This window comes from Stenella coeruleoalba (genome assembly GCF_951394435.1).
Source record: "Stenella coeruleoalba genome assembly, chromosome: 15".
NCBI lineage: Eukaryota > Metazoa > Chordata > Mammalia > Artiodactyla > Delphinidae > Stenella > Stenella coeruleoalba.
In genome coordinates, this window is record NC_137161.1 from 82232265 (window position 1) to 82257678 (window position 25414).

At 42.2% G+C, this 25414-nt stretch overlaps 1 protein-coding gene across 1 annotated transcript in view; it reads left to right on the top strand.

Moving 5' to 3' along the window:
• Window positions 1-352: 352 nt before the first annotated feature.
• Window positions 353-25414, top strand: part of KPNA7 (karyopherin subunit alpha 7) — a gene marked incomplete at both ends in the record, with an annotated part of 32127 nt that continues 7065 nt past the window's right edge. Inside the window, 8 exons of the mRNA XM_079945502.1 lie at window positions 353-418; window positions 2514-2639; window positions 16044-16126; window positions 16556-16824; window positions 18208-18290; window positions 20562-20825; window positions 22933-23166; window positions 24676-24858. Coding sequence (XP_079801628.1) covers window positions 353-418; window positions 2514-2639; window positions 16044-16126; window positions 16556-16824; window positions 18208-18290; window positions 20562-20825; window positions 22933-23166; window positions 24676-24858 — 1308 coding nt within the window. The remainder of the gene's footprint in view (window positions 419-2513; window positions 2640-16043; window positions 16127-16555; window positions 16825-18207; window positions 18291-20561; window positions 20826-22932; window positions 23167-24675; window positions 24859-25414) is intronic.

A 25414-nucleotide genomic window follows, 5' to 3' on the forward strand; every position in this document is an offset into this window, starting at 1 on the left:
CTCAGCATCCTGTACATATGCTCTGTACAGAACTCCTTGGACCCAGCCACATGGAAGGGTTCTGTGCTTTCCTTCCAGCCTACCCTAGCCATCAAAAGCCCAGCTCAAGCCAAACTGCCCCTGAAAAGGTATCCCTTACTCCTGTAGCCCAGGGCTGGTCCCCTCTGAGTTCCCATGATGCTCATTGCCTGTTGAACTGGCATGTGATGCCTGTGGATGCTGCTCTCTGTTCCACCGTGGGTCCTTTAAGGGCTTATAGCCCGGATGGCTTTTACATAGTAACCACATACTGGGCACTGAAAATCTCTTTGGAACTGTCCTACCTACAGGTGCTTTACTTCTTCTAGTCAATATGCGGACTTTAGAAGCTCCGGAAGAGAGGCTGAGAAAATTTAAGTATCGTGGCAAAGATGCATCTGTGAGTATGAAGCAATACCTTACTCTATCAAGGATGGGCGCAGTAAAAAGCACATGGTTGAAATGCATTAAAAATAGTGGAGGGCTTCCCTGGTGGTGCAGTGGTTGAGAGTCCACCTGCCGATGCAGGGGACGCGGGTTCGTGCCCCGGTCCGGGAAGATCCCACATGCCGCGGAGCGGCTGGGCCCATGAGCCATGGCCGCTGGACCTGCACATCCGGAGCCTGTGCTCAGCAACGGGAGAGGCCACAACAGTGAGAGGCCCGCGTACTGCAAAAAAAAAAAAAAAAAAAAAAAAAGAAAAAGAATTGTGGAGAGTGGGCTAGATGGGGTGAACAAGCAAGTATAGCAGAATGTTCATTGTGGGTAAGTGCATGGATGTTCATTGAATAATCCTTTTAACTTTTCTGTATATCTGAAAATCTCATACTAAAATATTGAAGGTGGGGAGGATCAAACCTCATGGACTTGGTCGGACAACTGTAGACTCAGATCAAGGTCTCCATGTGTCCATGTGATCTTGAAACTATTGAACTTCAGAGCCTCAGTTTCTTCATCTATAAAACAGGGCTGATACCTACCTCTTAGGACCTGGGTAGCATCATCAAGTACCTGGTATATAGATGCTTACCTGCAGCTCTGCATGTCAAGGGGGCTTACCAAGGAGCTAAGATGTTGGGAATACAGGTACCAACCAGCATGCCTTGAAGAGAAATAGGACTCAGAGGTGAAAAGTCCAGACTGCTCTCTCTACTGGGATGAGCACGAGGGCTGGGCCAGGGAGGCTGTGCTGTGTGTGAATCTCTCATTCAGCTTCTCTGGTCTCCAAGTTTTCTGTCTAGCTCTGTGTCCTATATCTGTGTATCTTGACTGACATATCAAGTTGGCTACGCCTTGGGAATCTGAAAGGCAGCCGAGGATAAGGAGAGCACAAGGGCATAGCCACCCAGTTGAACACCGTCCAAAGCCAAATCCCTCTTACTTACACCCTTTCCAACAAGCTTGGCTGTCTGGCTTCCAAGACCACCGCAGATTAAAGGAAACCAATTAGAACAAAGAAATCAAACCCTCTATGGGGACAGCAGCAGGAAGGGCCAGGAAATGAGAAGGTAGAAGCCAAAGGTACCAAATTCTCTATGGGGAAGGGCCGCTTAGTGATGGGAGCAACATGACAACTGGCTCCATAGGCCCCCAGTGTGTCCCCACCTTTCCGGATAACACCACAATGACCCTATTTTCTTTTCTTTTTTTTTTTTTTGGCTGTGCCGCATGGCTTGCAGGATCTTAGTTCCACGACCAGGGATTGAACCCCGGTCCCCAGCAGTGAAAGCACCAAGTCCTAACCACTGGACAACCAGGGAATTCCCATTGACCCTAGTTTCAAGCAAGGCTCAAATAGCTCCTTTAAGGAACCAGAAGTATCTAATATACACTGACTTCCTTATAATTAATATTTTAAAGTCTTCAACCCAAAACTCATCTATCCATAAAGATTAGGTCATTTCCCCAGGATTCTCAATACTGTAAGGTCTGAGTTTTGCCTGATAAAAGAAGAAAAGGGGGGTTTGTTTTTAGAATTTCCATCTTCCTCAGTCTGGTGTACAAGTAAAACTCTTGGGATTGGATCAAGGTTTGAATGACTTATAGGCTGATTCCCAACAGTGGAAATGGTCAAGGACACCTGGAGCTGGGGTGCTCCCTTCAGTTCCCTGCCCTACCTGGGTGCCCACAGCTAGAAGGCACAGGCCTGCTTCTCTGGAAGTAATCAGCACCAATGAAGATGTGCTCAGATTCAGGGCAATGGGATGCTTTGCTCAGAGGTCTCTACACCTGAGAATCCTGGCTGGCCAATGGGTGTAAATGGTCTTCCTTCACTTTGAGAGGAAGATTGATGATCTCTCTAGAGGTGGTAGAGGAGGAGAAAGAAGCAGAGGAGGCTAACTGAGCTGACTATTGACTAGCTGTGTGATCTGAACTCTTCCAGCCTGTTGCATCTGTAAAAGTGAAATTGGATGCTTTGAAGTGTGCTCTAAAGGCTAAACAGGGTGACAACCTGACTTCCCAGCTCTAAGGGCTCCCTTTCTTTTCCTCATTAGATGAGGCGGCAGCAGAGGATAGCAGTCAGCCTGGAGCTCCGGAAAGCCAAGAAGGATGAGCAGTCCTTGAAGAGGAGAAACATCACGGATGTCTCCCCTGACGCTTCTGAGCAACAGACCAAACGGGTACGTTGGGAACACGGCATTTAGAGCAGTTGGGTATAAAATACATCCTTAGTAAGTTTCTCTGCGTTGAAAATGTTTGAGTCAGAACTTGCAAGCTCTAATGGAGTTCCTTTAAGGAAAGGGGTGGAGAGATGGTGATTAGAACTAAACTGGTGTTTTCAGAAAGCTAAGTGTCATTAGCTTTGTGGCCGTGAGTCTGGGATCTATGTTCTAACAGGGGGTGGAGAAGATGCTGCCTCTCATTGAAAATTCACTTGCTGCCATTCAGCTGGAAGCAGGAAATGAGGGGTCATGGAGGTTCTCCCTCACTGGAGGCACATAGTCACTCGACGTGTCTCGTCTTACCTAGGACTTGAATGCTGTCATCTAGCTTCCATTCTCCATCCGCCCCAACCTCACTCAAGGCAAATCCTGGGGTACTTCCAGGCCAATATTGTTGTGGTGAATCTTTTGCTGAATGCCCTGACTTAGGAGGGTTAGAACTCTGATGGTATTGTGTCTTCATGTCTTTTATGATCTGTTATGTTAGCTATCCATGTGAATCCTTGCATCCTGCTAGGATTAAGCCTCTTAGAGGGCAGAGATTGGTTCAATCTGGGCAAGTGGATCCCATGATGTTCTACTGTCCACCAAATGGGATGGCTGTGATCATTCTTTGAATTGCCGTAGGACTCTGAACCCTACTCTACCCAGCTGCATTCATCTAGAGGAGTCCCTAGGATTCCTGCCACCCAAGGAAGATGAAACTGTGAAACACAACTATGAAAGAGTTTTCTTTTTTATCCTATATTAGCATGTTCCTTTTAAAATTCTAATTCACATACCACAGAATTCACCCTTTTAAAGAATATAATCAGTGGTTTCTAGTATGCTCACACGGTGGTGAGACCATCACCGCTTACTAATTTCAGAACATACTCATCACCTCAGTAGAAACCCCACACCCACGAAGCAGTCACTCCTCACTCCTCCTTCCCCCAGCCTCTGGTGACCATGAATCTACTTTGTCTCTGTGGATTTACCTATTCTGGATATTTCATATAAAGGGAATCATATAATACGTAGCTTTTTGTGCCTGGCTTCTTTCCATCAGCAGAATGTTTGCAAGGTTCATTGATGTTGTAGCATGTGTGTCAGTACTTTCCTTTTTGTGGGTGAATAATATTACATTGTATACCACATTTTGTTTATTCATTCATTAGTTGATGGACATTTGGATTGTTTCCATTTTGGGGGTGTTATAAGTCATGCCACTATGAACTTTTTTTTTTTTCTCAAAAAAATTTATTTTTATTTTTTATTTTTTTAAATTTTCGGCTGCATCGGGTCCTAGTTGTGGCATGCAGGACCTTCCTTGAGGCATGCGGGATCTTTCGTTGTGACACGCTGGCTCTTTGTTGCGGTGCACAAGCTTCTCTCTAGTTGTGGCGTGTGGGTTTTCTCTCTCTAGTTGTGGCGTGTGGGTTTTCTCTCTCTAGTTGTGGCGTGCAGGCTCCAGGGCGCGTGGGCTCTGTAGTTTGCGGCACGCAGACTCTCTTGTTGAGGTGCGCCAGCTTAGTAGTTGTGGCGCATGGGCTTAGTTGCCCCGTGGCATGTTGGATCTTAGTTCCCTGACCAGGGATCGAAGCCTCGCCCGCTGCCTTGGAAGGTGGATTCTTTACCACTGGACCACCAGGTCCCCGCTATGAACGTTTTATGCACATGTTTTTGTCTGGACATATTTTCAGTTCTGTCAGGTATATGTAGCCGTTGAATTGCTGGGTCGTATGATAATTCTAAGTTTAACTCTTTGAGGCAGTGCTTGTGGTGAGCTGAATAATGTCCCCGCACCCCCAATATCTCCCTATCCTAATCCCCAGAACCTGTGAATGTTACCTTATATGACAAAAGGGATTTTGTAGATGTGGTTAGATTAAGGATTTTTCTTTCTTTCTTTTTTTTTTTTTTGGCTGTGTTGGGTCTTTGTTGCTGTGCACAGGCTTTCTCTAGTTGTGGCAAGTGGGGGCTACTCTTTGTTGTGGTGCGCGGTCTTCTTATGGCGGTGGCTTCTCTTGTTGTGGAGCATGGGCTCTAGGTGCGCGGGCTTCAGTAGTTGTGGCACATGGGCTCAGAAGTTTTGGCACACGGGCTTAGTTGCTCCACAACATGTAGGATCTTCCCAGACTAGGGCTCGAACCCATGTCCCCTGTATTGGCAGGCGGATTCTTAACCACTGCGCCACCAGGGAAGTCCCCAGATTAAGGATTTTGAGATGTGGAAATTATCCTGGATTATCTGGATGGACCCAATGTAGTCCCATCTGTCCTTATAATAATAAGAAGGATGAAGGACAAGGCAGAGCAAAAGCAGACATGAGCGTGTAGTGCCTTGAAGATGGGAGGGGTCAAAGGCCAAGCAACACAAGAAGCCCCACTAGAGGCTGAAAAAGGCAAGAAAATAGACTCTCCTCTCAGAGCCTCCAGGAGGAAACAGCTCTGCCAACATCTTGACTTTAGTCCAATGAAACTGATCATGAACTTCTGACCCCTAGAACCGTAACTTTGTTTTAAGCCACTAAATTTCTGGTAATTTTTTACAGTACAAATAGGAAACAGATAGGCTGCCAAACCTGTTTCCAAAGCAGCTGCATCCCTGTACATTCTTACATCCTTACCAACACTTGTTATTATTCATTTTTGGATTAGAGCCATTTTATGGGTGTGAAAGGTTGTATTGTTGTAATTTTGATGTTTTCCTAATGACTAATGATGATGAGCAGTTTTTCATGTGCTTACTGGCTATTTGTATATCTCCTTTCGAGAAATGTCTATTCAAACCCTTTGACAATTTTTAAAATCAAGTAATTTGTCTTTTTTTTTTTTTATTTTTTGCGGTATGCGGGCCTCTCACTGTTGTGGCCTCTCCCGTTGCGGAGCACAGGCTCCGGATGCGCAGGCTCAGCGGCCATGGCTCACAGGCCCAGCCGCTACGCAGCATGTGGGATCTTCCCAGACTGGGGCACGAACCCATGTCCCCTGCATCGGCAGGTGGACTCTCAACCACTGCGCCACCAGGGAAGCCCAATTTGTCTTTTTATTGAGTTGAAAGGGCTCTTTATATATTCTGAACATTAGACCCTTAGCAGTTATGTGATTTGCAAATCTTTTCTCCCATTCTGTGAGCTCTCGTTTTACTTTCTTGATAGACTCTTTGAAACACAAATGTTTTAAATTTTGAAACAGTCCAATTTATCTATATTTTGTCTTTGGTTTGCTTGTGCTTTAGGTATCATATCTAAAAATCCATTGCCTAATCCAAAGTCACCAAGATTTATGCCTATGTTTCCTTCTAAGAGTTTTATAGTTTTAGCTCTTATGTTTAGGTCTTTCATCCATTTTGAGTTAATCTTTGTAAGTGGTATGAGTAGGGGTCCAACTTCATTGTTTTACATATAGATGTCCTGTTGTCCCAGCACCATAAAGGCTATTCTTTCTCCATTGAATGGTCTTAACACTCTTGTCAAACATCAGTTGACCATAAATGTGAGAGTTTATTTGTGGACTATGAAATTTCTACCATTGATCTATATGTTTATCCTTATGCCAGCACAACAGACTTGATTACTGTAACTTTGTAGTAGGTTTTGAAATTGGAAACTGTGGGTCCTCCAATTTTGTTCTTTTTTTCCCCAAAGATTATTTTGGCTCTTTGGGATCCCTTGCATTTCTATATGAATTTTAGAATTGGCTTGTCAATTTTTTCACTAAAGGAAGCTCAGATTTTGATGGAGATTGCATTGATCAGTTTGTGGAGTATTGCTATCTTAACAATGTTAAGTCTTCCAGTTTATGAACATAGGATATTTTTCAATGTACTTAAGTCTTCTTTCATTTTTAAAAATAGTTTTCAGCATATAAGCGTTGTGCTTCTTTAGTTCAATTTACTCCTAAGTATTTTATTCTTTTTGATGCTACTGTAAATAAACTTATTTTCTTAATTTCAATTTTGTATTGTTCATTGCTAGTGTACAGAAATACAACTGATCTTTGTATGTTATCCTGAAACCTAGCTGAACCTTGTCTATTAGCTCTAAATTTTGGTGTGTGGGTTCCTTAAGATTTTCTATATTCAAGATCATGTCATCTGCACACAGAGAGAGTTTTACTACTTTCTTTCTAATCTAGATGCCTTTAATTTCTTTTTCTTGCTTAATTAACCTGTCTTGAACTTCAATACTGTGTTGAATAAAAGTGGCAAGAGTGGATATCCTGTGCTGTTCCTGATCTTAGGGGGGAAGTTTTCATTCACTTACCATTGAGTATGACGCTAGCTGTGAGTTTTTTGTAGATGCCTTTGTTAGATTGAGGAAGTTCCCTTTTATTTCTAGTTTGTGTTGAATGCTTTTCCTTTTTATTAATCATGAAAGGGTGCTGGATCTTGTCAAATGCTTTTCCTGCAGTTGTGGAGATGATCGTGTTTTTTTTTCCCGTATATTCTATTGATATGGTATGCTACATTGATTTTCATAGGTTGAACCACCCTTGCATTCCTGGGTTAAATCCCAGTTGATTATGATGTATAATCCTGTTCATGTGTTGATGCATTTTGTTTTCTAGAATTTGTTGGGGATTTTAAGATATATTCATGAGGGATACTGATCTGTACTTCTTGTAATATCTTTGTCCAGTTGATATTGGGGTAATACTGGACTCATAGAATGAGCTAGAAAGTTCCCTCTTCTATTTTTTGGAAGCATTCATGAGGGAGTGCTGTTATTTCTTCTTTAAATGTTTGTAAAAATTTACCAGTGGAACCTTTTGTATCTGGGCTTCTCTTTGTGGAATTTAAAAAAAATTAATAATTCAATCTCTTGTTTATTCAGATTTTCTATTTTTTTAACCACTTTTGGTTTGTGTTTCTAGGAATTTGTCCCTTTCATCTAGATTATTTAATTTGTTTGTATACTTTTTTCATAGTGTCTCTAACCTTATTTATTTCTGTTAATTCAGTAGTAATGTTCCCAATTTTATTCCTGGTTTTAGTAACTTGAGTCTCACCTATTTTTCTCTTGGTCAGTGTAGCTAAAGATTTGTCATTTACATTGCTCTTTTGAGCCAACTTTTGGTTTCATTGATTATTTTTTTCCTCTCTATTTTTTTCATTCTGTTTCATTTATTTCCACTCTAGTATTTAATATTTCCTTTCTTCTAATATTTTTGGGTTTGATTTTCTTTCATTTCTAATATTTTAAAGTAGGAAGTTAGGTTATGGATTTGAGAGCTTTCTACTTTTTCAATACTTGCGTTTATGGCTACATATTTCCCTCTGTGCTCTGCTTTATTTACATCTCATTGGTTTTGGTATAGTGTATGTTTTTTTTTTCCATTCATCTCAAAGTATTTTCTAAGTTCCCTGGAATTTTCTTCTTTTTATCCATTGGTTATTTAGTTTGGAGTAATACCATTTTAATTTCAATAGTATATAAAACAATACTCCTATATAACTTTATTCCCTCCCTGCTTTTGCTCTCATTATCATCCAAGTTACCTCTTTACACATCATGTGCCCATTAATATAGGTTTATAATTATTGCTTTATGCAGTTGTCTTTTAAGTCAGAAGAAAGACAATAAAAAATACATTTATACTGCCTTATTTATTTATTTTTATTTTATTTAATTTTTTTTTGGCTCCAAGCTGTGTGTTGGATCAGGTCTGTTCTATGCATTTCCTCATTTTTCTTTTTTTTTGAATTTTATTTTATTTATTTTTTTATACAGCAGGCTCTTATTCATCATCCATTTTATCCACATCAGTGTATACATGTCAATCCCCCAATTCATCACACCACCACTGCCCCATCCCCTGCCGCTTTCCCCTCTTGGTGTCCATACATTTGTTCTCTACATCTGTGTCTCAATTTCTGCCCTGCAAACCGGTACATCTGTACCATTTTTCTAGGTTCCACATATATGCGTTAGTATACGATATTTGTTTTTCTCTTTCTGACTTAATTCACGCTGTATGACACTCTCTAGATCCATCCACATCTCAACAAATGACCCAATTTCATTCCTTTTTATGGCTGAGTAATATTCCATTGTATATATGTACCATATCTTCTTTATCCATTCATCTGCCGATGGTCATTTAGGTTGCTTCCATGACCTGGCTATTGCAAATAGTGCTGCAATGAACATTGGGGTGTATGTGTCTTTTTGAATTATGGTTTTCTCTGGGTATATGGCCAGTAGTGGGATTGCTGGGTCATATGGTAATTCTATGTTTAGTTTTTTAAGGAACCTCCATACTGTTCTCCATAGTGGCTGTATCAATTTACATTCCCACCAACAGTGCAAGAGGGTTCCCTTTTCTCCACACCCTCTCCAGCATTTGTTGTTTGTAGATTTTCTGATGATGGCCATTCTGACTGGAGTGAGGTGATAACCTCATTGTAGTTTTGATTTGCATTTCTCTAATGATTAGTGATGTTGAGCATTCTTTCATGTGTTTGTTGGCAATCTGTATATCTTCTTTGGAGAAATGTCTATTAGGTCTTCTGCCCATTTTTGGATTGGGTTGTTTGTTTTTCTGATATTGAGCTACACGAGCTGCTGGTAAATTTTGGAGATTAATCCTTTGTCAGTTGCTTCACTTGCAAATATTTTCTCCAATTCTGAGAGTTGTCTTTTTGTCTTGTTTATGGTTTCCTTTGCTGTGCAAAAGCTTTTAAGTTTCATTAGGTCCCATTTGTTTATTTTTGGTTTTACTTCCATTTCTCTAGGAGGTGAGTCAAAAAGGATCTTGCTCTGATTTATGTCATAGAGTGTTCTGCCTATGTTTTCCTCTAATAGTTTTTATAGTGTCTGGCCTTACATATAGGTCTTTAATCCATTTTGAGTTTATTTTTGTGTATGGTGTTAGGGATTGTTCTAACTTCATTCTTTTACATGTAGCTGTCCAATTTTCCCAGCACCACTTATTGAAGAGACTGTCTTTTCTCCATTGTATATCATTTCCTCCTTTGTCATAGATTAGTTGACCATAGGTGCATGGGTTTATCTCTGGGCCCTCTATCTTGTTCCATTAATCTATATTTCTGTTTCTGTGCCAGTACCATATTGTCTTGATTACTGTAGCTTTGTAGTATAGTCTGAAGTCAGGGAGTCTGATTCCTCCAGCTCCGCTTTTTTTCCTCAAGACTGCTTTGGCTATTCAGGGTCTTTTGTGTCTCCATACAAATTTTAAGATTTTTTGTTCTAGTTCTGTTAGAAATGCCATTGGTAATTTGATAGGGAGTGCATTGAATCTGTAGATTGCTTTTGGTAGTATAGTCATTTTCACAATATTGATTCTTCCAATCCAAGAACATGGTATATCTCTCCATCTGTTGGTATCATCTTTAATTTCTTTCATCAGTGTCTTATAGTTTTCTGCATACAGGTCTTTTGTCTCCCTAGGTAGGTTTATTCCTGGGTATTTTATTCTTTTTGTTGCAATGGTAAATGAGAGTGTTTCCTTAATTTCTCTTTCAGATTTTTCATTATTAGTATACAGGAATGCAAGAGATTTCTGTGCATTAATTTTGTATCCTGCAACTTTACCAAATTCATTGATTAGCTCTGGTAGTTTTCTGGTGGCATCTTTAGGATTCTCTATGTATAGTATCATGTCACCTGCAAACGGTGACAGTTTTACGTCTTTTCCAATTTGTATTCCTTTTATTTCTTTTTATTCTATGATTGCTGTGGCTAGGACTTCCAAAACTATGTTGAATAATAGTGGTGAGAGTGAACATACTTGTCTTGTTCCTGATCTTAGCGGAAATGCTTTCCGTTTTTCACCATTGAGAATGATGTTTGCTGTTGGTTTGTCATATATGGCCTTTATTATGTTGAGGTAGGTTCCCTCTATGCCAACTTTCTGGAGAGTTTTTATCATAAATGGGTGTTGAATTTTGTCAAAAGCTTTTTCTGCATCTATTGAGATGATCATATGGTTTTTAGTCTTCAATTTGTTAGTATGGTGTATCACATTGATTGATTTGCATATATTGAAGAATCTTTGAATCCCTGGATAAATCCCACTTGATCATGGTGTATGATCCTTTTAATGTGTTGTTGGATTCTGTTTGCTAGTATTTTGTTGAGGATTTTTGCATCTATATTTGCATCTATATTCATCGGTGATATTGGTCTGTAATTTTCTTTTTTTGTAGTATCTTTGTCTGGTTTTGGTATCAGGGTGATGGTGGCCTCATAGAATGAGTTTGGGAGTGTTCCTTCCTCCGTAATTTTTTGGAAGAGTTTGAGAAGGATAGGTGTTAGCTCTTCTCTAAATGTTTGATAGAATTCACCTGTGAAGCCATCTGGTCCTGGACTTTTGTTTGTTGGAAGATTTTTAACTACAGTTTCAATTTCATTACTTGTGATTGGTCTGTTCATATTTTCTATTTCTTCCTGGTTCAGTCTTGGAAGGTTATACCTTTCTAAGAATTTGTCCATTTTTCCAGGTTGTCCATTTTATTGGCATAGAGTTGCTTGTAGTAGTCTCTTAGGATGCTTTGTGTTTCTGCGGTGTCTGTTGTAACTTCTCCTTTTTCATTTCTAATTTTATTGATTTGAGTCCTCTCTCTCTTTTACTTGATGAGTCTGGCTAATTGTTTATCGATTTTGTTTATCTTCTCAAAGAACCAGCTTTTAGTTTTATTGATCTTTGCTATTGTTTTCTTTGTTTCTATTTAATTTATTTCTGCTCTGATCTTTATGATTTCTTTTCCTCCGCTAACTTTGAGTTTTGTTTGTTCTTCTTTCTCTAGTTCTTCAGGTGTAAGGTTAGATCGTTTATTTGCGATTTTTCTTGTTTCTTGAGGTAGACTTGTATAGCTATAAACTTCCCTCTTAGAGCTGCTTTTGCTGCATCCCATAGGTTTTGGATCGTCGTGTTTTCATTGTCATTTGTCTCTAGGTATTTTTTGATTTCCTCTTTGATTTCTTCAGTGATCTCTTGGTTATTTAGTAATGTATTGTTTAACCTCCATGTGTTTGTGTTTTATACATTTTTTTCCTTGTAATTCACTTCTAATCTCATAGTGTTGTGGTCAGAAAAGATGCTTGATATGATTTCAATTTTCTTAAATTTACTGAGGCTTGATTTGTGACCCAAGATGTGATCTATCCTAGAGAATGTTCCATGTGCACTTGAGAAGAAAGTGTAATCTGCTTTTTTTGGATGGAATGTCCTATAAATATCAGTTAAATCTATGTGGTCTATTGTGTCATTTAAAGCTTGTGTTTCCTTATTAATTTTCTGTTTGGATGATCTGTCCATTGGTGTAAGTGAGGTGTTAAAGTCCCCCACTATTATTGTGTTACTGTCGATTTCCTCTTTTATAGCTCTTAGCAGTTGCCTTATGTATTGAGGTGCTCCTATGTTGGGTGCATATATATTTATAATTGTTATATCTTCTTCTTGGATTGATCCCTTGATCATTATGTAGTGTCCTTCCTTGTCTCTTGCAACATTCTTTATTTTAAAGTCTATTTTATCTGATATGCGTATTGCTACTCCAGCTTATTTTTGATTTCCATTTGCATGGAATATCTTTTTCCATCCCCTCACTTTCAGTCTGTATGTGTCCCTAGGTCTGAAGTGGGTCTCTTGTAGAAAGCATATATATGGGTCTTGTTTTTGTATCCATTCAGCAAGCCTGTGTCTTTTGGTTGGAGCATTTAATCCATTTATGTTTAAGGTAATTATCAATATGTTTGTTCCTATTACCATTTTCTTAATTGTTTTGGGGGTTTTTTTGTAGGTCCTTTTATTCTCTTGTTTTTCCCACTTAGAGAAGTTCCTTTAGCATTTGTTGTAGAGCTGGTTTGGTGGTGCTGAATTCTCTTAGCTTTTGCTTGTCTGTAAAGCTTTTGATGTCTCCATCGAATCTGAATGAGATCCTTGCTGGGTAGAGTAATCTTGGTTGTAGTTTCTTCCCTTTCATCACTTAAAGTATATCATTCCACTCCCTTCTGGCTTGTAGAGTTTCTGCTGAGAAATCAGCTGTTAACCTTATGGGAGTTCCCTTGTATGTTATTTGTCGTTTTTCCCTTGCTGCTTTCAATAGTTTTTCTTTGTCTTTAATTTTTGCCAATTTGATTACTATGTGTCTCGGCGTGTTTCTCCTTGGGTTTATCCTGTATGGGTCTCTCTGCGCTTTCCTGGACCTGGGTGGCTATTTCCTTTCCTATGTTAGGGAAGTTTTCAACTATAATCTCTTCAGATATTTTCTTGTGTCCTTTCTCTCTCTCTTCTCCTTCTGGGACCCCTATACTGCGAATGTTGTTGCATTTAGTGTTGTTCCAGAGGTCTCTGAGGCTGTCTTCCTTTCTTTTCATTCTTTTTTCTTTATTCTGTTCCACAGCAGTGAATTCCACCATTCTGTCTTCAGGTCACTTATCCGTTCTTCTGCCTCAGTTATTCTGCTATTGATTCCTTCTAGTGTAGTTTTCATTTCAGTTATTGTATTGTTCATTCTGTTTGTTTGTTCTTTAATTCTTCTAGGTCTTTGTTAAATATTTCATGCATCTTCTCAATCTTTGCCTCCATTCTTTTTCCAAGGTCCTGGATCATCTTCACTATCATTATTCTGAATTCTTTTTCTGGAAAGTTGCCTATCTCCACTTCATTTAGTTGTTTTTCTCGGGTTTTATCTTGTTCCTTCATCTGGTACATAGCCCTCTGCCTTTTCATCTTGTCTATCTTTCTGTGAATGTGGTTTTTGTTCCACAGGCTGCAGGATTGTAGTTCTTCTTGCTTCTGCTGTTTGCCTGCTGTTGGATGAGGCTATCTACTATACTGTCTTTTTTTTTTTCGGTACACGGGCCTCTCACTGTTGTGGCCTCTCCCATTGCCGGAGCACAGGCTCTGGATGTGCAGGCTCAGCAGTCATGGCTCACGGGCCCAGCCGCTCCATGGCATGTGGGATCTTCCCGGACCAGGGCACAAACCCGTGTTCCCTGCATCAGCAGGCGGACTCTCAACCACTGCGCCACCAGGGAAGCCCTATACTGTCTTTTATATTTACCATTATATTTTCCTTTCTGGTGTTGCTGGTTTCTTCATGTCTTTGGTTATTATCTAGTTTCCAGTACCCGAAGAACTCTCTTCTTGTAGAGTGAGTTTGCTGACAATGAATTCTCTCAGGTTTATCTGAGACTGTCTTAATTTCTCCATTTTATTATAATTTGCCATGTATAGAATTCTAGCTTGACAAACTTGCTCTCAGCATTTTAAATATGTCATTTATGCTTTCTGGGGATAAATCAGCTCTTGATCTTGTTGAGGACTTGTGTATGGTGAGTTGCTTCTCTTTTCCTGATTTCAAAATTCTCTTTTTGTTTTTGGCTTCCAACATTTTATGATGTGTCTGAGTGTGGATCTCTTGGAGTTTTTCCTGTTTGAAGTTCATTAAGCTTCTCAGAGGTGTAGATTAATTTCTTCATCAAATTTGCAATGTTTTTGGAAATCATTTCTTCAAATATACTTTCTGCCCCTTTCTCTCTCTTTTCCATTCTATTATGCATATGCTGTTGATCTGTAAGGCTGTGTTAAGTTTAATCTTCATTTGTTTTTTAATAAAAAACACAGTCTTTATTTCCCTCAAAGGGGGTGCACTATTCCTGGAAGTACAGTAATACCTGGGTCAATGCATGGAGTGGATGGAGCAAAGTTCTATTCCATCTCCTAGTTCCAAAATCCATTTAATATATTGTCCTTGGATAGAGGGTGTGTCAGAAATTAAACTGATAGGAATAGCTACTATTCTTGCTTCTTGGCCTTTTGGCTAAGATCAATTCATTCTTTTTTTCCCTCATGCTGCTTAATCTCAATGGACCCATCTTTAAGTTCACTGATGATTTGTTCTGTGTCTAAGACATCATTCTTATGTCTCTAGGACATCATTCTTAGACTTTCCTTTAGTTCTTTAGACATGCTTTCATTTAGTTCTTTGAACATATTTAAAGTCTTTGTCTAGTAAGTCCAATGTCTGGGCTCCTCAGGGACAGTTTCTATTAATTGCCTTGTTTTTTGCTTGTATACGTGTATACTTTGAATGTCTTGTAATTTCTTTAACAACTAGTCATTTAAAATAATGTGGCAACTTTGGATATAAAATCTGCCCCCCCACCCCTTGCCCAGCGTTTGTTGTTGTTGCTCATTGTTTGTTCGTCCAGTGACTTTTGAGTTGATTTTGTAAAGTTTGTATTCTTTGTCATGTGTAGGCACTGAATTCTCTGCTCAGTTAGCTTAGTGGTCAGCTAATGATTGGACAGAGATTTCCTTACACACTTGGAAGCAAAAATTCACCCAGTCTTTGCCAAGGCATTCTGTGTGCATGTTGGGGCATGCCTTCAACATTCAACGAGGAAGTTGACAATGCTGCCTTAAACCTTCACTTCCTGCTTGCACAGAGCCTCAAAGTCAGCCAGAGGTGAGACCTCAGGGTCTTCTCCATTTTATATGAGCATGTGCAACGGTTCTATAGAGGCATGTGACCTTCTAGATTTTCAGGAACATGTTGGAGTTCTCAAAGCCCCAATGAACATCTCATTCCCAGCTTTGCCTTTTAAGTTTTTTGGTTAGTCTATTGTTTGCCCCCAACTGTTATCTGACCCCCCCACCCCCCACCCCAAGCAGCTGTGAAGTTGAACCACTTCCTCTAACTGTTTTTAACAAATACCTACAGGGAAAAGACTTTTTGCATTGTGTGAGCTCTGAGTCAAATAAAATAGAATCTTACAAATGGGATCTCCCAGGAAACCACGAGAAGCATCGAATAATAATAATTCTCTGGGAATGAGGCTTTAAGGGAGCACCAACCTGTTCTGCCTCCTCCAGTGGCTGCTGGGCTGTTGGTTTTCAAAGCTACCACAGAGCTGGGGGAGGAGTGGGAATAAGGCAAGGCAAAATGCCATAAGCCTTGCTGTTCTTACTGAGATTTAGACATTTTTCTTGAATAAACCCTTTTCAGCTTGAATAAAACAAATTGCTGCAAACCTTTGGTCAGTTTCCAGAGTTCTAAAAAAGTTGATTCTATTTTTCAGGTTTCTTGTTGCTTTTCTGGAGGAGAGAATTTTGAGGTCCTTGTTCTCCCATTTTTGCTGCCACCCACTAGCATGTTCTTACTGCATGGGATAAAAAGGTGCTGGGGATCCAAGTGATGATAGGAATTACCTATCCCCCAGAGCATGGGGAGTGTCCCACAAATCAGTGAGACCACCAAATGTTCTTCCTTCCCCTAATACAGACCAGCATACACATTGAGACACAGTGTTCAAGCCAGCTTCTTCTAATCAGATAGATGGCTAGACTAGATGACCTGTGGTTCCTTTTGGCAGAGACTCTGACTTGAATGTATGTCTCCTCGCAGGTCAGCCTCACCCTGCAAGAAATAATCAATGGTGTCAATGCCTCAGATCCAGAACTATGTTTCCAGGCCACCCAGGCAGCCAGGTATCACCAAACAGACTTGTATTATTGACAGATGCATAGCTAGAAATGGGTTCCAGCAGCCTATTTGGTTTCTTGGCAGTGGCAAAATGCCCACACAATATAAGAAAAGGCCGGTCCATCCAAAAGTGAGATGAAATTGCTCCTCTACCCTGTCCTTGAGAATAACTTAAGATATGCAAGTGTGGTCAGAGATGAATGGCTTAATTTAAATTGGCCTCAACAGGAATGGCGGCTCACAGATAATAACTAAAGGGAAAAATATTGCTTCATCACTGCAGAGTGCTACCGGCTGAACTCTAGGATATGAAGGAGCTCTGGCCCAGGGGTTTGTTTCATTTGATAGTTAGGAATGCCAAGAACATCCATAAAGGAGGTTCTTCTTACCTGCCTCACAGGACATGTTCTTGTCTTTTCTCTTACACTACGAAGGAAAATGCTGTCCCGGGAAAAGAACCCTCCTCTGAAGCTGATTGTTGATGCAGGGCTCATTCCCAGGCTGGTGGAGTTCCTGAAGTCATCCCTTCATCCCCGCTTGCAGCTTGAGGCAGCCTGGGCTCTGACCAATATTGCCTCCGGTACTTCGGAGCTGACTCGTGCTGTCGTGGACGGAGGGGCCATCCAGCCCTTGGTTGAGCTCCTGTCTTCCCCTCATATGACTGTGTGTGAACAGGCAGTGTGGGCCCTTGGTAATATAGCAGGTGAGCCTCTCCCCTTGGTGGGGGGCAGGGGGCAAAGAAAATGGTGGGCCTTGTGAGTGGCATGCGATGGGAATTCTTTGGGTAGTATTGTAGATCAGACATTTTAAGTATAAATACCTAGCAATGCTGGGAAGAGTACGGGCCTTTCCGAAATTCAGAGTCAAGTTCAGAGACCAAAAATTGAAGCTGAAGCTAGAAGGCATGGTATGTTCTGAAGCTCCAGGCTGCCTAGGGACACCTGCCAAGACTGGGGTCCTACAGCCTCAGGGCTTAGTGGCTTCAGGAACAAAAGACAAGTCTTTGGCTCATGCAATGTGGGGATTTTATGACAGACCCTTACATCACCCAGTACCCTAAAAGAATTCTACCTTCAGTGAAAGTTGCCCAGGGAATACACACGAAAATGTCTGCTTAGTTTAGGCTAAAAGTCTCCCCTGAAAACGCAATCCTAAGACTGGCCTCATGGATTTGGGACTGGATACTGTATTCCCTGCATGGTCTGTGAAAACACAAGCTGGGGAGTGAGTGCTGTCAGGTTAGGAACTCCAGGATCCCTGGTTGAATATAAATGTGACGCTCTCTGGGGGAAACAAACTCAGTCGGGCCGCTCAGGATTTTGACAAATTAAGATCAGCCAAATATTAGCAATTTCAAGTTCAGAAAGTCAACAATCCACTATGACTGAGTCAGCAGAAGCAAACAATGTGATTAGACCTCCAAGGACTTCAGAGGATGGAATTAGCAAACACAGAATATAAAATAAGTCTACTTTTTAAAAGCTTGCAGAAATAAAGCAACTATTACAGAGATTTCGTCTCTCATTTTGCTTAGTGCAGTAAGGAACAGGCAAAATTGGGTGGTGTAGTATAACTTATACCTTGCCTGATGATTGAAGAATTACAGGCTGAGACGTCTAGGGTCTAAAATTGGTATTCTAGCCAAAGTAGCAGAAAACTGATGGCTAGAATCTGTCCATCTCCCAGACTTTGTTCTGAGTTGCATTTGGAAGTTACTGCCCCATGTCAAAGCCTTCTGGGAAGACAATTTGGTCCATAGTGGCCTTTGTCTCCTGAGAACCATGCTGTGAGATGCCACCAGCATTTAGAGCGCGCTGCCTGGGCCCAGTTGGCTGGCTCCTTGATGGGTCCAGAGACTCTGCTTATAGCAATCCCTGCTGTGTGGTGCCTGATTTCCACATCAGGCCATCTATTCAACCAACATGTCAGAGACCCAGGGTCTAGTTCATGGCTATACTATCTACTTGCCCAACCCAGGAATGAGTTTTGGCCTCTCCCCCTTTGCAGAGACTTGTGAAGAATTACTCACCCACCCCAGGACTCTCTCTGTTCCCTCTTTGAGTGTCATGTTCTTGTCTGTTTGTAGGTGATGGACCAAAATTCAGAGACGACGTTATCTTGAGTGATGCCATTCCACATCTGCTGACCCTGGTTTCATCAAGTATACCAGTGAATGTCTTTTTTTAATTAATTTTATTTATTCATTTATTTATTTGGCTGCGTCGGGTCTTAGTTGCGGCATGCGGGCTCTTTGTTGCGGTGTGCAGGCTTCTCTCTAGTTGTGGTGCATGGGGTCAGTAGGTGCAGCGTGCAGCTCAGTTGCCCCATGACATGTGGGATCTTAGTTCACTGACCAGGGATTGAACCCGCGTCCCCTGCATTGGAAGGCAGATTCTTAACCACTGGACCACCAGGGAGGTCCCCAGTGAGTGTCTTTTTAATGAGGTAACCTAGTTAGGTAACAGGTTCCCAAAGTTGGGAAATCGCGTATGTAATTCCAAATCAATGCTAGGCCATGTTGTTGCTGCCCGGCCCCCTAACAATAGTAATGATGAACAAGGCCTAGGACTGAATATTACTTTGGGTAGAAGTTGATCCAAATTTGTCCTCAAGGGCAGTAGTGCTGATCTTTCTTTGCGGGGGGCGTTGGGGATTAGAAGAGACCCATTCAAGTTTTTCTAAGCTTACAATCCTGCAAAAGTAGATGACTGAGCTCTCTGTTCCAGGGGTACAGACAGAATTAGCGGCTCACCAGTTCTGTTCCTGGGTAATAAATAGGGTCTAGGTTGGAAGCTTAGGGTCCAAGTTGATTGCTGTGGCAACACTAGAGGACTCCCTGGGTTAGGAATGGAATTTGGGTTCTAGTTTTGCCTCAAACAAAAATGAAGAGAAGGCAGCTTCCAAAAGTCAAGGGAATAGATGCCCTGCCTTCAAGGTGAGAGAGAACCTGATATGGTTGAACCGGAAAAAGGCTGGCATGACCAAGGGAGCTTGCAAGGAGAGAGCGATATAAGATGACAAGTAGGGCAAGGGACTTAGACATCATCTTGGTGGCAAAAGGAAGGCTTTGGAGGGTTTCAAGGCAGGAAGTAAAGTGGCCTGATTTTCCAGAAAGACCATTCTGGCTGCTTGCTATAGGATTATAGCAGAGGGAGATGGAGAAGCAGATGGACCTGGGTTGCTGCTGTGATGGCCATAGAAGGGGGAGACAGAAAGAAGTGAGGATGCCCTCGGGTTTCAGGTTAGTTTGTTTAGAGCACTGTCCTCCTAGAGATGTGGGGAGGATAGAGGGAAGAAGGAATTGAAGCCTTAGTTGTACCTATTAAGTTGAAGCCAGTGAGAGGCATCATTGCAGCAACAACAGATAGATAGATATGCAGGTCTATCTAGATGATTGTGCATGTATGTGTCATCCAGCTGGGCAAGGTCAGCCAGAGCAGGGATCAGCCAATCTAACCTGGCCAACTGCTTGTTTTTTTAAATAAAGTTTTATTTATTTGAAATAAACAGCCACACCCATTCATTTACATACATATTGTCTGTGGCTTTTGCAGTGTTAGAGGGCAGAATGGATAAGTTGCAACAGAGACCACGTGGCCTGCAAAGTTGAAAAACTTTATTATCTGGCCTTTTACAGAAAAAGTTGGCTGACCTCTGCTCTAGAGTGTGAGGAAAACCAAGACCAAGTCCTGAGGGCTCTGAAATTCAGAACTCAGTAGGACCTGCTAAGAAGAATGAGAAGAAACAGCCCATTTGACAGTACAACACCAGGCTTGGTGTCACAGATGGCAAAAAGAGCTTTTTCAAAAAGCTTGGATTTGGTGACTTGGAAGGAGCTGATTTCATCACTAACTCCAAAGAAGTAGGGGAAGAAACCAGACTAGAAGGGGGTAGAAGAAGGAGATAGACAGTGAATACGGATGCCTCCTTGAGGATGGATTCTGAAAAATAGAAGTGGGGTGATGGCTGGAGAGGCACCAAGGGTAGGGGTTGAATGTCGCATAGTGTGTTTCTATACTGGTGGGACTGATCCAGAGGAGAGAGGTGATCCTGGGGACGGATGGGAAGACTGATCTTCAAATAGAAGGTCAAAAACGTGGTTAGGACATGTTGGTAGAGTTCATAGGCTGGTGGGAAGACCAAGTAACTCCTGCTTGATCTTTGTTTCATCAATGAGAAATGAAATTAGGTCATCAATCAAGTCAAGTGGGGAAGGACATTTTGAAGAATATAAGGAAACCTCCATCTGACGTTTGCATATAAAACAAAGCTCATTCTCTGTGTTCCTCCTATACTTATTACCTAGAATAAATTCCTGTTTGAAGTTCAAAGGCTTGGGTTCATGTGGGTCGATCCTATTGATCAAAGATGGTCAGGACACATTGCCATTGGTGTTTTCCTTCTTTGCACCCCTTGCTGGAGACAGTCTCCTCGTTACAGGTCACATTCCTGCGGAACATCACATGGACCTTGTCCAACCTGTGCCGGAACAAGAACCCATACCCTTCTGATCACGCAGTGAAGCAGATGTTGCCCACCCTCTTCCACCTCCTGTGGCACCCAGATGAAGAGGTTCTCTCGGACACCTGCTGGGCTCTGTCCTACCTCACCGACGGCTGTGATACACGCATCGGCCAAGTGGTGGACACGGGGGTCCTGCCCAGGCTGGTTGAGCTCATGAGCAGCTCAGAACTCAATGTCTTGGTAAGTGTCCCGGGTCATGTCGGTCTCTGTAGGGGCCTTCAGATTAGAGTCTGTGGGTCATCGTCACTTGAGCAGGTTCTGTTCTCTCCTACCCCCAAGCCTTCCCCAGCTGACATTCATCCTTTACCTGGAACAAAGCTGTTCATCTGCATTTCCCTGGTCTCTGCTACTCTGTAGCCAAAGACTTGAATCGACTTTGATCCAAAATCCTAGTGGGTATTCAGTGACTTACTTTTTCTTGGTCTGATAACTAGAAAAGATAGAAGAGCACCAATTAAAATTGCTTATAATCCCTCCACCCAATGAACTATTCTTTTGTGGCCTTTCATTCTACTGGTCTATGCATGTAGACGTTAACAAGTTGCTGTGCATGTTTGTGTGTCTGTGTGTGTGTTTTAACGTGAAGCTCGTAACATTTGAATTTCTTACTCAAGTATAAAAGATAATTCCCCCTTATCCTCTCCCCAGCTGGTTCTCTTAGACTACTTCAGATATAGGTGAAAAGTAAGTAAAACCAAGGTCAAATACTTGACTCTGAGACATATGTCACTTACATAATATACTTCTTGAAAATGTAGTTTGAAGCATGGGTACCCCTTTTGATCTCTATGCCTAATATTGTATATTATGCAATCTTAGCCATCATCTGTTCTGAGATGAGGGTAGCATTCCTCAGAAGTCAAGGTTAGTTTGGGGATAGTGCCGGGATCATGGAAGGTGTGAAGACAACATCTTCAAGAAGTTGTTCATCGTGGGGGCTTGGGGCCCAGCTGCGGCAGTCCTGGCAAGGCTGTGATTGGCCTATGGCACTTCTAACATCTCTCACTCGAGCAGCAGATACCTAGCACGATAGGCTAGGAAAACTCTAGAACTGTTGATGGGCTGTGCTGGGGCTGCCACTACCATGCAGAGAAACCAAAATAAATCCACAGTCAGCCCTCCTAGGACAGTTGTCTTAAGCCCAATCATAGACCCGTCCTGGGGACCTTCAAAGTTATTGAGAGAAGGGGCTTCCCTGGTGGCGCAGTGGTTGAGAGTCCGCCTGCCGATGCAGGGGACACGGGTTGGTGCCCTGGTCCGGGAAGATCCCACATGCCACGGAGTGGCTGGGCCCGTGAGCCATGGCTGCTGAGCCTGCGCATGTCCGGAGCCTGTGCTCTGCAACAGGAGAGGCCACAACGGTGAGAGGCCTGCATACCGCAAAAAAAAAAAAAAAAAAAAAGTTATGGAGAGAAGCTTTATGAATACACCAAAACGAAAAGTCCACTGAGATTTCACTAGCTCTAATAACATATACAACAGAAACTTTTTTTTTAAATGAGGTTAATTATAGGGACCAGCCTCATTCCCAAAGTGGTTTGTGGTGGTTGACTAGTTATTTATTTATTTATTTATATTTTATTTTTGCCTGCATTAGGTCTTTGTTGCTTCGCGCGAGTTCTCTCTAGTTGCGGCGAGGGGGGGGCTACTCTTGGTTGCAGTGCGTGAGCTTCTCATTGCGGTGGCTTCTCTTGTTGTGGAGCACAGGCTGTAGGCGCGCGGGCTTCAGTAGTTGTGGCTCGCGGGCTCAGTAGCTGTGGCTCGCGGGCTCTAGAGCGCAGGCTCAGTAGTTGTGGCACACTGGTTTAGTTGCTCCGCAGCATATGGGATCTTCCCACCCTAGGGCTGGAACCCGTGTCCCCTGCATTGGCAGGTGGATTCTTAACCACTGTGCCACCAGGGAAGTCCCTACAACAGAAACTTGATACTTGTGCTAAATACAAATTCAGTAGAAATTATTACATTGTAAAGGCAACCATCAATTTACCAATTTTCCCAATGTAAGGATATGAAAAGGACAGCATCATTTGATAGTATATCTCTTGACCTCTATACCACTTGAGCTGGAACTACTGGGGGGCTAGCGAGTACCTTTAAACTATGTAAACAGCCATGGATGCACAGAATTAATAAGGATCGTGGATATAATCATTGTTCACAGGCTTCCAGAAAACCATCAGCACAGCACGATGGATGTTTGGGAGGGCACGGAGCTTGGTGCAATGGTCACCTTCCACGGTGATGAATTCGTGGTACTTGGTGACACTTTCTCACCTTGTTCTTCCAGACCCCCTCTCTGCGCACTGTGGGGAACATTGTCACAGGGACGGACCACCAGACCCAGCTGGCCCTGGACGCAGGCATCCTAGCTGTGCTGCCCCAGCTCCTCACACACCCCCGCTCCTCCATCCAGAAGGAGGCAGCCTGGGCCCTAAGCAACGTGGCCGCGGGGCCCCGCCAGCACATCCAGCAGCTGATCGCTTGCGGTGTGCTGCCTCCCTTGGTGGCTGTTCTAGAAAACGTAAGTGGCCCACGTGACAAAAGGTTACTCTCCAGCGGGCCCTGTGTTGAACTTCTTTAGCTCTTCAGAGGCAGGCTGAGAAGCAAAACTAATTGAGATCACGACGAACCTATGAAACATTAAGTTTCCTAACTCTCCCTGAAAAAAAGAAAGGGGCATCCCATTTTGAACAATCCATTAAAAATTTAGAAGACTCAGCAAGAATTGGCCAGTGAAAAGGTGATCCCACAGCTCAAATACCCAGAGGAATCTTGAGCTGGTAAATACTGGCTCATCTCTAGCGTTAAAAGAATGTGCCATCTACTCTCCTTGGCAAAAAGGGAGGAGGTTTGGCTTGGTTTTGTTTTAGGAGGAAAAACGTATCGGGTTACAGTGATATTATGCACTGAAAACTTTGCAGTGTAAAAATCACATTGATGAAAGGGGTAATATATATAGAAAATCCAGATATAACAGTAGAAATACAATAAAGCTTCCTTCTTCCTCCTGATTCCTACTTCCTTTCCCCAGGACAATTAAGAGGGTCAGCATTTCTTTTTGTCACCTTTTAGTGGATGAGCTATGTTTAAACCATCGACTTGTGAAACAAGTCAGGAGTGGTGACCTGGGGTTGCGGACAGAGGTTACTGAGTAGGATGGGGAAAAGGAGGCACTGGCCGTGTCCTGCTCTCAGGTTGGCTGGTGGGTTCCCAGGTGTGCATTAGGTACAAAAAGGTAGCCCAGGTTTGCTACCCAAATCATGGCATCTTCCAGTCTATCGGACACTTCCTATCCTGCTGTGAGTCTGTACGTATTCTAATCAGAAACATCTAGTCAGGATCAAGGAGTAATCTTTTTTCAAACTGTACCTTTTGAACTATAGCTTGCTTGGAGCCATACGTTTTTTGTTTTGGTTTGGTTTTTTTGGTGTTTTTTTTTTTTTTTTAACTTTGTTTTAAACTGAGTCAGTTTTCCCCAGCCATAAAATGGGAATAACTCCTCCTTCAAAGGGATAGAAGGATCTGTGATAAATGACTCCCTTCTCTCTGGGCCAAGTGCTTTTTATAAATGTAAGTGATGCATTGAGTGATATTTCAGTGGCTTTCCTCTGTCCCCTCCAGACTGTGTGCTCAACTTTGTAGCTCTGGAGCTTCTTGTCCAAAGTTTTACTGGAGCAGAAAGACTAGAAATGTAGCCATGGGTCACTATAACCTAAAATCCCTAATTTGTATTGATTGGGTGATGTTGGTTCTCTTTTTCCGATAGCCTGACTTAAGAAAGTGAGTCTGTTTGAATTTAGAACCTCCCTCTAAGACCCCACATGAGTCTGCCTTTCCTCCTCCTTGGCTTCTCAAAGATGCTGTCTTCTGCTCAAAAACTAAAGGCAGGTTGCCAAGGGATTCTGTGTAAATTGCACATATAGTCCTGGGAATTAGGTAGTCCAGCCTACCTAGAAATTGAACCATGTTTGCATCAGTATATTTAAATTCTTCAGGATCTGTCAAGAATGGAAATGTTCTCTCTCTGCAGGGAGACTTTAAAGTCCAGAAAGAGGCTGTCTGGACAGTGGCTAACTTCACAACTGGGGGCACCGTGGACCAGTTGATCCAGCTTGTCCAGGCTGGAGTCCTGGAGCCACTAATAAATCTTCTCACCATCCCAGACACCAAAATTGTTCTCATCATTCTCGACATCCTCTTTTTTATCCTCCAGGTGAGCTGTTCTGAACAGGTGGGTTTCTAAATAGCAGTCTCTAAATTAAGATGTTTAATTTGGTCCTTAAAACCTAACTAGGGGCTTCCCTGGTGGCGCAGTGGTTGAGAGTCCGCCTGCCGATGCAGGGGACACGGGTTCGTGCCCCGGTCTGGGAAGATCCCACATGCCACGGAGCGGCTGGGCCCATGAGCCATGGCTGCTCAGCCTGCGCATCTGGAGCCTGTGCTCCGCAATGGGAGAGGCCACAGCGGTGAGAGGCCCGCATACCACACACAAAAAAAACAAACAAAAACAAAAAACCTAACTAGGATTCTCTTTTCCTCTCTACTTCCTCACCCCCTCCCTTTGTCCACACATCCTGTGGATGACAAGCCAAGAGGCCTTTCAAAGAAGGTCCATCATCTTCATTTTCTCAGATAAGTGTTTGTGTGCCCAGCACTGTTTTAGATGTTCAGGAAATGACAAAGCAAAGTCCTTGTTCTATAGAGCTTTTGTATTAGTGGGGAGGGGAACAGACATCAGATAGAGAGTTACGGGTAAAATATATCTGATA